At 44.6% G+C, this 13,133-nt stretch overlaps 1 protein-coding gene across 1 annotated transcript in view; it reads left to right on the forward strand.

Moving 5' to 3' along the window:
- fchsd2 (FCH and double SH3 domains 2) overlaps window positions 1–13,133 on the forward strand; it is a 267,174-nt gene that overhangs the window by 215,298 nt on the left and 38,743 nt on the right. The window contains 1 exon segment of the mRNA XM_085999451.1: window positions 3,195–3,329. Within this exon segment, the coding sequence (XP_085855577.1) occupies window positions 3,195–3,329 (135 nt within the window).

Consider the following 13,133-nt stretch of genomic DNA (forward strand, 5'->3'; position numbering starts at 1 on the left):
TACAGGCATTAATATAACCAAAAAAATTGTAATGGATAAAATAATTAGATTGACACCAAAAAAAATCTCCAAGCCGAGATGATTTCCTCCGGAGACAGTTTCGGTTTGAGGATATTGAAAGAAAATTGAGGATGGATTAGTTGCATTCAGGCAAATTCGTACTCCGAGCAGGAAGTCACACTCTGAGCACGTCAGAGATTGGGCACTACACTGTTGTAGCGCTGCCTCCAACCTGCACTTACTTCAAGCCAAGCTTTCCGCTGAGAGCACAAGATCAGTGATATTACCTTAATCTTCCAAATCTTGCTGGTTTGGACAAAGTACTGGAGGATTTGACGGTAGCACCTTTATTCATAAAAGGAGAAAGGAACAAACCGAGTCATGAGTTTAATGTCTTTATTGAAAAACTGCTGAAACCCATCCGGAATAGAAAAATGGAACACTTGGAAAAGAGAGCAGAAATTTGCAAAAGAACCTAGATAGATAGATAAAACCGGTGAATAGAATAATGGCAGCTGCTGTTAATGTAACAAAAGGAAAAGACAGAAAGAACTCGCATTTCTATAGCGCCTTTCACAACCTCAGGACGTCCCAAAGTACTTTAGAGACAATTGAGTACTTTTGACATGTAGTCACTGTTGTAATGTAGGTCAATAGGTAGCAAGGCTCCATCAAACAGCAGTTAGATAAAAGAACATATCTCTTTTTTAAAAAGTGATGTTTGTCGAGGGATAGATATTGACCAGGATGTTGAAATATTGGTCAGCACGCCCCTGCTCCTCTTCGAATAGTGCCATGGGATTTTGTACGTTTACCTGAAAAGGCAGATTGGGGTCTCCATAATTGTGAGCACACTTTTGATGCAAGGAGTACAAACTAAATGGAGAAGGAGAAGCACTGGGAGGGGGAGAAGCAGGTAAGTAATGGGATTTTGTGATCCAGGTATATTAGTAATTAAATGTTGGCTCAAAGGTGCAAAACTATCAAAGTCTAATGGATTGCTGGGCTTTATCATAAAAGGTGTAGGCTGCGAAATTCAGTAGGTTAGTGCCTGGCGGGGGCGCTAAGTGGTTAACGCCCGTCTGCGGTGAATCCAACGCTGCACGCGACCTTCAGTGGCGAATTAGCGCTGGCGCTAACTGTTAGCGCCTATGCCTCTAGCGCCTTTCGCATAGTGTCGTCAATTCATGTGCAACGCCCTGTTAACAGCTCCAATAATTCCATTAAGAGGAGGCGTTGTGCACTTGGAAGTGCGCTGCAGGAGCGGTAATTAAAGGGAATGCTTCCGTGCCGCTTGAACATCGCGAAAAAGACGCTTTCAGTGATCGCAGCATTTATTACTTGCACCAGTCTGCTGACTGCGCAAAATGTTTTACACCTTTTCCTCAAACATCTCCAAATGCTGCACTTTCTGAAAGTGAAGGGGGCTGCAATGGCAGTCACCCAGGTTATTCTGCCCTTACAGCGTGTTCCTATGCAGAGCTAGACAGGTAGCTAACAACTTGATATCTTCCCATAAAAATCACAAGGCTTGACTTTTCTTGTAAACTTTACTGAAAGATTCTTATTGTGAAACTGAAATACAATACAGAAATGGAAGCACACATTAGTATACAAGCACATAACTGATATGCATACACAAATTTATGTACGCCTGAGCAACACAGTACATTTGGCATGTAACTTACCAAAACACGTGGAAACACAGCTTACTGTGAATATACATTTAGCAAACTGAAAGGCATTCTCTTTAAATTAGCCCTGTACATAGTGCATCAAAATACAGCTACAAGTTAACCAGCTAGACAGAGAGCGAGCACTCCACGGCTAGCTGTGTAAGTTTGCTTACAGAGAAAAGTTACAAACTAAACATTTTCTGCAAAATATAGTGTACACTAATCATCTGTAACATTCTCAAGTACTTACAGACAAATAGTGTCCAAGGCTGGAGCGTGACAAGAATATAACTTCCCAGACCATGTGTGGCTGCAGGTCTGTGATATACAGTAGTTTACTTTACTGCACTTGCTAGGTACCAAATATCCACTAGGTGGCGGCACACAATGGAAATCGACCCAAATTACTCAAACCCCTGAATTAACTGGAAAACTAACACAAATTCCTAAAGGAAGGCAGCGCACCGGTTGTGTTGAAAAACACCACATGAGGTTATACAGCATGATTGGCCCTTCCCTTTGAGAGATGGAAGCAGCCTGTGTGATTGAAGAGTGCTGTTTGGACTGTGCATGACCTTGTTTATTGCTCTGCCGGTAGCACCCCACTCTGAGGTTAGCGCCCTAAGTTAGGAGTGTAGTGCTTGATTTAGTGCTCCACTTCCCTCTTGGAGCACCGACAATGATTAGCACCTGCCGTTAATTCTTCAACTTTTAAAGTTTTAGCGCCACAACCGGAGCTATACCGAATTCCCCCCCCCCCCCCCCCCCAGAATATAAAAGCAAGGGAGTACTGCTGCAGTTATGAAGAATGCTGGTCAAACCTCACTTGCAATATTGTGTTAGATTTTGGGTGCCCCAGCTTGGGAAGGATAAACCAGCCTTGGTGAAAGTCCAGTACTGATTCAGCAGGATGATGTCTGGGACAAAGGAACTGAGGTTTGATGAGAGACTGGGTAACCTTGGATTATAATCCCTCGATATAAAGAGGGTAAGGGATGATTTAACGGTTTAAAATAATGAAGGGATTTGGTACGGTAGATAGATATGATATGGTAGAACTCTTACCATAGAGGAATTCATAACAAGGTAACATTAATCTTCAAATTCAAGCTATGGTGATTAAAAACAAATTGAGGAATAACTTTTTCATACAAACTAGTTGCAAACATATGAAATGACCTGTTCCAGAATGGCATAGATGTAAAGTAATTGAGGTGTTTAAATGGAAATTTCGGGAAGTGAGGGTATTAAGAGATGAAACTAAGGTAGAGAAATGAGATCAATACGAGCTGCCAAGCTAACACAATGGTGGAGCGAGCTCAATGGGTCATAGAGTTTTACAGCACAGAAAGAGGCCCTTCGGCCCATCGTGTCTGCGCCGCCTATTGCCTATTTAACGTTCTATGTATATGTGAATATTAAACTAGTTCAACCTTTTATTATTTCCTGCCAATCTTCTATTATACCCAGTCACTGGTGCAGTAGCTGACAACTTGCGACTTTCAATCCTCTACACAGGGAAGTCTGGATCTTGAGAAAGATGAAGGTGAGGAATTTGAGGACAATATGGATGTATTCGATGACAGCAGCTCAAGTCCTTCTGGCACATTGCGCATGTATCCCCTTACCTGCAAGGTGCTCTATTCATATAAGGTTAGTAAATTGGAAAGGTACATGTTAAGAATTGTGTGAAATGTGAATTTGTGGTCTCCTTTACATTCTAAGGGCTGGATTTTACCAGCCCTGTGGAGGTGGGTTTGGAGGCAGGACTGCTGGGAAAATGGGAAAAATTGGGAGCGGGTCCCAACCCCGCTCCCAACTCGCCTCCAAACCATCTTCCCAGGAGGCGGGTCCCTGACTCACGCAAGGACCTGTCTCCTCGATGCGGGAAGGGGATTTGAGCCAATTAACTGCCTGTTAACAAGCTTTTCACCATTTTACGCCTGCTGATGTGGGCTTCCCGACATTGGGAAACCCCGTCAGGGTCAGCAAGGCGAGCAGTGGGTCTGCGGGGGTGAGAGGGGTCGAAATGTCAGCTTTGGAGGTGAGTGATGGGTGCAAGTGTGGACAGGTAAATATGAGAGGTGAGTGTAAAGTGTTGGAAAAAGTTTCCTTACCTTTGCTTCTTTCTGCAGGCTTCAAGCTTTGAGGATCCGGAGGTGCCTCATCTCAACGGCAGAGATGACAGAATGGCTGCTGCATTCTCAGATGCAGCAGCCATCTGCTTTCTGCTGAGGAGAGAGGTCTTGGTGAGCCTGTGTGAAAGGGCTCACCTTCGAATAGAGATTGTCAGTGTTTGACAGCTTCTCAAAGCTGTCAAACACTGACAGTTCATCTGTCAAAACATTTTCGACAGTTGAAGCGTCATACACTGACGTCATCTGTCACCGGCTTTCCCTTAATTGGCCGGTAAGCCAGTCCAATCAAGGGAAAATAGCGTGGGTTGGTCAGACATCGCTGGGGGCGGCACTGAAACCCAGAAACCAGAAGTCTCTCCTCCAGCACGTCTCCATTGAGAAAATCCAGCCCTAAGTGTCCACAACAGTTTCAGAATAATTTTCATGCTCATTGTTACATTATATTGGGGAAAATGTTTTAAGTCACACCAGTTTAAGGTGGTTCACTCTCTGAAATCTTAAACGAGACATTCACTCTAACTAACTCAATATATACCAAAAACCGAGAGCATTTTTGTGATTAAAATAGCAAATCAAGCTCGGTAACTGTAGTAGAGTAGTCTTACATAGAACTTGGGTTTAAATTTCAGTCTCGACTGTTATTTGCTACCTACCATGTATGGATTTCTCTAGTTTTCAGTTGAAATGCCAGATGGAGCACCTTGTGGTATCGAGCACTCCATCTCAAGACAGGAATACTCTAGAGAAAGACCCATCCTTCCAGCAAATATGGCACCATGCTGACTAAGGAGGCCATGAAGTATCAGTGGTTCAGGCTGCTATACTATTGTAGCTGAACATAAAGTCTTGAGGTAGAAAGGAAGCAAAAGGAATCACTTGATGGTCATCAGGAATTCTGTTGTGTATGTAATATGTATGTTACTTTAAACCTATGGCCAGGGCGGCACTACTTTGTAGGGCGTAGTGATACCATAGTACCACTCCTGGCCATAGGGGTATAAATAGTACTGTGGGTACTGATCTCCCCTCAGTTCCCGCCTGTTGGTATTAAGTAAAGACCTATGTTGAATCTTCCAAGCTGTCTCTTCATTATTGGATTAAGTATAGACACATACTTTACACTGGCGACGAGTAAGGTTCGAACTCACCAGTACACGGTGCAACAAAGGAACGGTAGCAGTACGGAGAGAGAAGGAGAGAGGCTTCTTACCAGCCAGCCTGCAGAGTCCAGCGTCGACCAAAGGAAACCGCCCAGCACTCCAGGTTTGGGAGGAGCAGCAGCAACAGAGAGAGAGGGTTCCAACAGAAGCTGCAGCAGCTGAGAGAAGAGGCTGAACAGGCGCTCCAGCCACGGGGCAAAAGTCCACCCAGGGCCAGGTAAACTGAAATCCTTCCCGGGGAACGGGAGCTGCAAGGGCCAGAACGGGCAGGCGATCTGGGGAACAAACGGAGCCACGAGGACTAGCAAGCCACGAGAGGGGAAGGTTGTTGTTAATAGCGGCGGTGGCAATAACTGGAGCTGCAAGGGCCAAAAATAACGACGCTGGAGAGAGGTCGTTAGCAGCAGCAGGAGAAAAGGCGGGGAAAACGCCATCTAGTGGACAAAGGGGAAAAGTTTTTTCTCTTCAGTTAAAACATTTTTTTTTAACGCCATCTAGTGGACAAAGGCGGGAAAAGCTCTTCAGTTTAAAATGTCTAAAGAAGGTTGGTTGTCAGAATTTGTTGAGGACACAGAAGAGTGGGATGCCTATGTCGAAAGGCATGAACTTTATTGCATAGTACACAAGGTGAAAGATGACGAGAAGGCAGCAACCTTATTAAATTTTATGGGGGCAAAAACATACGGTCTGCTGAGGAATCTTCTTACTCCAGAAAAGCCAGCAGACAAAACGTATGCCCAAATTGTTGATACGTTAAGGGAACATTTAAACCCTAAGCCACCATTTATAGCGGAAAGGTACTGCTTCTACAGACGCGACCAAAGGAATGATGAGTCGCAGGCAGCCTGTTTGGCTGAGCTCAGAAGGTTGTCCAAACATTGCCAGTTTGGAGCCTTTTTGGCGGACGCGATCAGAGACAGATTTGTCTGTGGCATATTAAATGAGGGTACATGAAAACGGTTGCTAGCCAAGAAACAGCTCAGCCTAGATCAGGCGATTGAAATAGCATCGGTCCATGAAGCAGCAGCACAGGGTGCTGCTCAAATGCGACAAAACACAACCTGCTATGACACCCATGAGGTGACATTTCACAAAGGTAAATGCTACCGTTGTGGCAAAACCACCCACGACCAAAGTAATTGTTGGTTTCGTGATAAAATATGCCGGCAGTGTGGGAAAAAGGGGCATATAGCGAAAGTTTGTCGGTCGGGTACGAAACCCAATAGTGGGGGCAGTCCGAGCAGTACCAAGGCAAGGACAAAAATACATAAGATGTCTGACAGTAGCTCAGACGAGTCACAGGAAGGCACAAAAGCAGAGCCTAAAGGTCTGGGATGTCTCAAGTTATATGGTGTAGACAAAACGGAGGACCACAGCACAATGTGGGTTAAAATGAAGGTAGCAGGTGTTGAAGTTAATATGGAGCTGGACACGGGTTCAGCCCTATCAGTAATTAATGAACAAGATTATAACAGGCTGTTCAAATGCATTCCCTTAAAGGATACGGAAATTAAATTAAAAACATATACGGGACAAAAAGTTTACCCGAAGGGAAAAATGCAAGTAACAGTTAAATACAACGGCAGAAAAGTGCCAGGACTTTATTTATACGTCCTACCAAACGGTGGACCACCACTTTTGGGTAGGGAATGGATAAGAAAAATCCATTTTGACTGGAAGTCGATACACGAGTTAAAAGTAGAGACCACCAAGGATGATACAACCATTACAAGCAGGCTGTCGAAAATATTGACAAAAACGCCAGAGGTGTTCCAACAAGGGCTGAGGACCTTAAAGGACATTAGAGCAAAAATAACTATTGCTCAAGACGCAAACCCCAAGTTTTGTAAGGCCAGACCGGTGCCTTACTCCATTCGGCCAGCTGTGGAAGCAGAACTGGATGCCTTAGAGAGTGCAGGTGTCCTTACAAAGATTGAGTGGAGTGAGTGGGCCACGCCCATCGTCCCAGTTATAAAGAAATCTGCAAATAACACACCGGGGGAACCAAAGAAGGTTCGCATTTGCGGGGATTTTAAGATAACTATTAACCCAGTCCTGCACACGGTACAGTATCCGCTGCCGCGGATAGAGGACATATTCGCATCGTTAGCTGGGGGTAGACACTTTACGAAGATTGACCTTTGTCAAGCTTATTTACAGATGGAGGTGGAACAGGACTCGAAAAAGCTCCCAACGATTAACACACACAAGGGATTGTACCAGTACAATCGCCTGGTATTTGGTGTGGCGTCCGCCCCGGCAATATGGCAGAGGACCATGGAACAGGTCTTACAGGGCATTCCAGGAACGCAATGCTACCTGGATGACATCCTGGTGACAGGACAAACGGATAACGACCACCTCGCTAACCTGGAGCGAGTACTTCTGCGGTTACAACAATACGGACTCAGGGCGAACAAGCAGAAATGTGAGTTTTTCCAGGAACGTATCTCGTACTGTGGTCACATTATAGAGAAGGAAGGCCTGCATAAGTCCCCGGAAAAGATCGAGGCAGTAGTGAAGGCCCCGCCCCCTGAGAATGTATCTCAGTTACGATCATTCTTAGGCCTTATAAACTATTACCATAAGTTCCTCCCGAACTTATCGTCCATTTTACATCCACTAAATTCATTGCTGCAAAGGGGAGTCTCCTGGAATTGGGACGAAGCGTGTGAGGCTGCTTTTAAAAAGGGTAAACAACTCATTACATCAAAGGAAGTGCTCGCACACTTTGACCCAAAAATGCCAATGAGGTTGGCATGTGATGCCTCCCCGTATGGTATAGGGGCAGTGTTGTCACACAAATTTCCCAATGGGACGGAGAGGCCAATAGCATTTGCCTCAAGGTCGTTAACTACAGCCGAAAGAAACTATGCGCAAATCGACAGGGAGGCCCTCAGTCTGGTGTGGGGTGTAAAAAAAATTCCACCACTACCTACATGGGCAACGTTTCACACTACTGACGAATCATCAACCGTTGGTGTCGATATTTAATCCAACAAAAGGGGTGCCCCTGATGACGGCCCAAAGGCTACAGAGATGGTCACTGTTCTTAGGTGCACACCAGTACCTTATCGAATATAAGGGTACCAAACAGCATGGCAATGCGGATGGCCTGTCGCGGCTACCATTGCCTGCCGAGATCGAAGAGATAGTACAGGACCCCGTGGAAATATATCATACGGCTGTTATGGAACACTTGCCCATCACCAGCCAATGTATCGAGCGGGAAACACAGAACGACCCGACACTGGCAAGGGTTTACGAATTGACCGTGAAAGGCTGGCCGGCGCAGGGTGACGCATCATTGCCGGCGTTTTCGGCAAGGAAGGACCAGTTGTCCGTCTGCAGGGGCACATTGATGTGCGGAGCCAGGGTGGTGGTCCCTCAAAAATTACAACATAAAGTGTTGCGGGACTTACACGAAGGTCATCTGGGGGGTGTCAAAATGAAAAGCCTCGCCAGAGCCTACGTCTGGTGGCCCGGCATTGACAGGGACATCGAGGAAGTAGCAAAAGCGTGCCAAGGGTGCCAGATGGTACAGAACGTACCACCCCAAGCCCCACTACATCCGTGGGAGTGGCCCTCAACGCCGTGGCAAAGGATCCACGTGGACTTCGCTGGGCCCTTCCTGGATGCGATGTTCTTTATTGTAGTGGACGCCCACTCAAAATGGCCGGAGGTCATAAAGATGTCATCAACGACAGCCGAAAAGACGGTCGCAGTCTTAAGGACCATTTTTGCCCGAAACGGGGTGCCCGAGCAAGTCTGTTCGGACAATGGGCCACAATTTGTGGCAGAAGAATTTCAAGCATTCCTAAAAAGGAATGGAGTGCGACATTATACGTCCGCACCATATCATCCGTCTACAAATGGGCTGGCAGAGCGCTTTGTACAGACTTTTAAAAAGGCCATCAAGGCGATGGGGGAGGAAAGGTTGCCACTACAACACAAGGTGGACAATTTCCTATTCGCGTACTGTAATGCTGCACATACGGTGACCAACCAGGCCCCCGCCGTCATGTTCTTTAATAGAAGGTTAAGGTCTCGCCTTGAATTGCTCAGACCAAACATCCGGAGAGATGTGGAAAACCGAGTATTTCGTAGGGCTCCTGACAGACAGACACGGAGCTTCGAGGTGGGGCAGCAAGTGTTGGCCCGTGATTATAGAAATGAAAAGTGGCTGTCTGGTACGATAAAGGCCCGCCAGGGACCTTTGATGTACACAGTGGATACAGGGGACGGCATAATCAGACGACATGCTGATCAACTTGTGGAGTCCAGAAACCCAACTGATTCACTACCTCAAACGTCTCAGCACATTGTTACAGCGGAATCACGGCCCAGCTCGTCGTTACAGAGGTCTCAGGATTGCGAGGAGTTCAGCACTCCAGTGATCTCCACGGCACAGGATGTGCCATCAGACACCGACGACTCCAGCGATGAAGTGGTGACGGAAGTACCGCCGCCTACACCGAGACCGACTAGAGAAAGACGTTATCCTAGTCGAGACAGGAGGCCTCCTCAGAGACTGAATCTTTTTATATATATATATATATGTGTATATATATATATATATAGGTAGACAACTCTGATGTAAATATGTTATGTATATTGTGTTACCAAATGTTATTAGCCCTAGTTATGGTGCATCTGTTGACTTAATTGCACGGGTACGTTTTAATTAAAAGGGGAGGAATGTTGTGTATGTAATATGTATGTTACTTTAAACCTATGGCCAGGGCGGCACTACTTTGTAGGGCGTAGTGATACCATAGTACCACTCCTGGCCATAGGGGTATAAATAGTACTGTGGGTACTGATCTCCCCTCAGTTCCCGCCTGTTGGTATTAAGTAAAGACCTACGTTGAATCTTCCAAGCTGTCTCTTCATTATTGGATTAAGTATAGACACATACTTTACAAATTCCACTGGTATTTTTCTCCTCCAATTCCAATTCCAATTCCAATTCAAATGCTTTATTGGCATGAAAGTTTACAGAGAACCATATTGCCAAAGCTTACATAGCAAAAAGGTACAGTTTTCCAACATTCTGTAGGTGTCAATCGATTTGTCATTTGTTGGGTACATACAATATTACTTTTAAACAATATTAATTTTAAACAGTCTTTGTACTTCGTTTGGTACGTTCAATATTAATTTTAAACAGTCTTAATTTTAAACAGTCCTCAGGTTGTGACATGTTGTTACATATTTGGCCCCAAGGTATGATCTGTCTCCTTCTCCTAGGACTAATCTCAATTTTGACAGGTCATCCAATTCCTTGAAATCTGGGGTTGTTTGGCTTAGCTTGTTGAATAATATGTTTCTTGATGTGTTGAATTTTTCGCATTTTAGGAGGAAATGCATTTCTGTTTCAACCTCGCCGACCAGACATTGGTCGCATATTCTATTCTCTCTAGGCTGCCAGGATTTCTTGTATCTGCCTTTTTCAATTTCCAGTTGGTGGTCGCTTAGTCTGTACCTGGTGAGGGTCTGTCTCTGTTTTGTGTCTCTGATGGTCGTGAGGTAGTCTGCCAGTTTATATTCTCTTTTTAGGGCCCGGTAACATTCTAATCTGCTTTGGCTTTCGGTTATTTTGTTCCAATGTTCCAGGTAGGTTTCTTTGCATTGTTTAATGATTTGGTTCACTCGGATTGGTGTTTGGACGGCTGTGTTGGTCTGGGGCTGGTCAGGGTCCGGCTGAGTACTTAGTTTCAGTAGCAGCTGACTCAGGGGACTCTTTTCTGGGTTTAGCTCTTGGGTCTGAAAGGCTTTGAAATGAAGGGTGTCTGGGGAGCTAGATTTGAGGTGATTTAGGAAGTTTAGTGCTCGTTTTTGGATGTTTATTATCAGTGGGTATCTGCCTAGTTCGGCTCTGCATGCATTTGTTGGCGTTTTTCTTTGGGTGCGAAGGATGCTTCGGCAGAATTCTGCATGTAGGGCTTCTATTGTGTGTTTTTCCCATTTAGTGTAGCTTTGGTGATTTAGCGGGCCCCATACTTCACTACCGTACAGTGCAATGGGCAGGATTATGCTGTCAAATATTTTGAGCCAGATTTTGATTGGGATTTGGATGTTGTAGAATTTTCTTTTTATTGCATATAGGGCTCTTCGGGCTTTTTCTTTTAGTGCATTCACTGCTATGCTGAAGCTCCCTGATGCTGTAATAGTTAGACCAAGGTAGGTGTAGCTCATAGTGTGTCCTATAGCGGTATCACTGAGGGTAAACTGGTATTTGTTTTCCTGACATCTGGGCCTTTTTTGAAAAATCATGATGTTGGTTTTCTTTAGATTTACTGTTAGAGCCCAATTTTGGCAGTATTTGTCGAGTAGGTCTAGTTGTTGCTGTAATCCCTGTTCTGTGGGAGACAGCAGAACCAGGTCGTCCGCATAGAACAGGGATTTCACTTCTCCATCCAGGAGACGGAGACCTGGTGACTCGCTTTGCTCCAGCATGTCTGCTAATTCATTTATGTATATGTTGAACAGGGTCGGGCTCAAATTGCAGCCCTGCCGGACGCCTCTTCTCTGGGTGAAGAAATCGGTGCGTTTGTCTCCAATTTTGACCCCGCATTTGTTTTTCAGATACATTGATTTAATAAGGTCATAGACTTTGCCCCCTATTCCACACTGAAGAAGTTTATAATAGAGCCCTTCGTGCCATATAGAGTCAAAGGCTTTCTTGAAGTCGATGAAACAGGCGAATATTTTCCCATTTTTTGTTTGGTGTATATGTTTTTCAATGAGGGTGTGAAGGGTATAGATATGGTCGGCGGTGCGGTGTTTTGGAAGAAAGCGTATTTGGTTTTTTCTGAGGATATTATGTTTGTTAAGAAAATCAAGTAATCTATTTAGAATACTGCAGAATAACTTCCCTAGACAACTGTTGACACAGATGCCGCGGTAGTTATTTGGGTCTGATTTGTTTCCACTTTTATATATGGGGGAGATTAGTCCTTGGCACCAGATATCGGGAAAACAGCCTGAACGTAATATGATGTTGAATAATTTGAGTACCGCACCCTGCATCTCCATATTGCTGAACTTGAGCATTTCATTTTTGATGTTGTCTGGGCCACAGGCTTTCTTTAGGTGGAGAGATTTTGTTTTTGTGGCCAGTTCTTTCCATGTGATTGGGGAGTCTAGAGGGTTTTGGTTGTCTTTAATTGTTGCTTCTAATGTGTGGAGTTTTTCTGTGACCTGATGTTGACTTGGGTTTGTTTCGTTTATTGGGATGTCTTTGTAGAGGTTTTCAAAATGTGTTCTCCAGATGTCGCCATCTTGGATTGGTAATGCTTGCAATTGTGTTGTACTCAGGTTATTCCACATTTCCCAGAATTGTTTTGGATTGGTGGAGTTTTCAATTTCTTCGAGTATTTTGTGGGTATAGTTTTGTGTTTTGTTCCTAATGGTGTGTTTATATCTTTTGAGGGTTTCATTGTATCTAGTACGTAGGTCCGGATTGTTTGGTTGGCGATGCTTTTGGTTTGATATTTTTCTCAGGTCTTTTCTGGCATTTTTGCATTCGTGGTCAAACCATTTCTTATTTTTATTTTGTCTTTTGTGACGCTTCCTCTTCTGTTTCACAAGGTCGGCTTTTACAGCTGCCTCATGGAAGATCATATTTATATCCTCTATGGCCATGTTTACACCATCTCTGGTGATCTCGTATGGGTTTTCTTTAAATTTTGATATTTTACTTGTGAGATCAGGTGACTTTAGTGCTGTGATGAATTTTTCTCCACTGTCTGGGGCCCATCTGTATGTCTGGTTTATTTTATGGAGCTTACTGGGTTCTTTTTTTGTGTCTGTAGTTTGGGCAGAAAGTTTAAGGTACATATTTATTTGGTTATGGTCTGAGAGGGGGGATTGCTGCCTGACAGTGAATGAGTTGATATCGCAGGGGTCCAGGTCAGTGATTGTATAGTCCACCACACTAGACCCAAGAGTTGAGTATGTGAGTCTCCCTAGGGAGTCCCCTCTGAACCTACCGTTAACTATGTACAGGCCTAAGGCTCGGCAGAGTTGCACTACCTCCCTACCGCTTTTATTTATTTCACGATCAAGGTTGTTCCGATTTGCGATGGCTGGTGTGACATCTAAAGGGGTCTGGCCAAACACATGGTTGTTTCCCTGTGGGTCTATGAAGTCAGGTT

Source organism: Somniosus microcephalus, chromosome 10, assembly GCF_052327205.1.
Source record: "Somniosus microcephalus isolate GS21.2 chromosome 10, FLI_Smic_1.0, whole genome shotgun sequence".
Classification (NCBI taxonomy): Eukaryota; Metazoa; Chordata; class Chondrichthyes; order Squaliformes; family Somniosidae; genus Somniosus; species Somniosus microcephalus.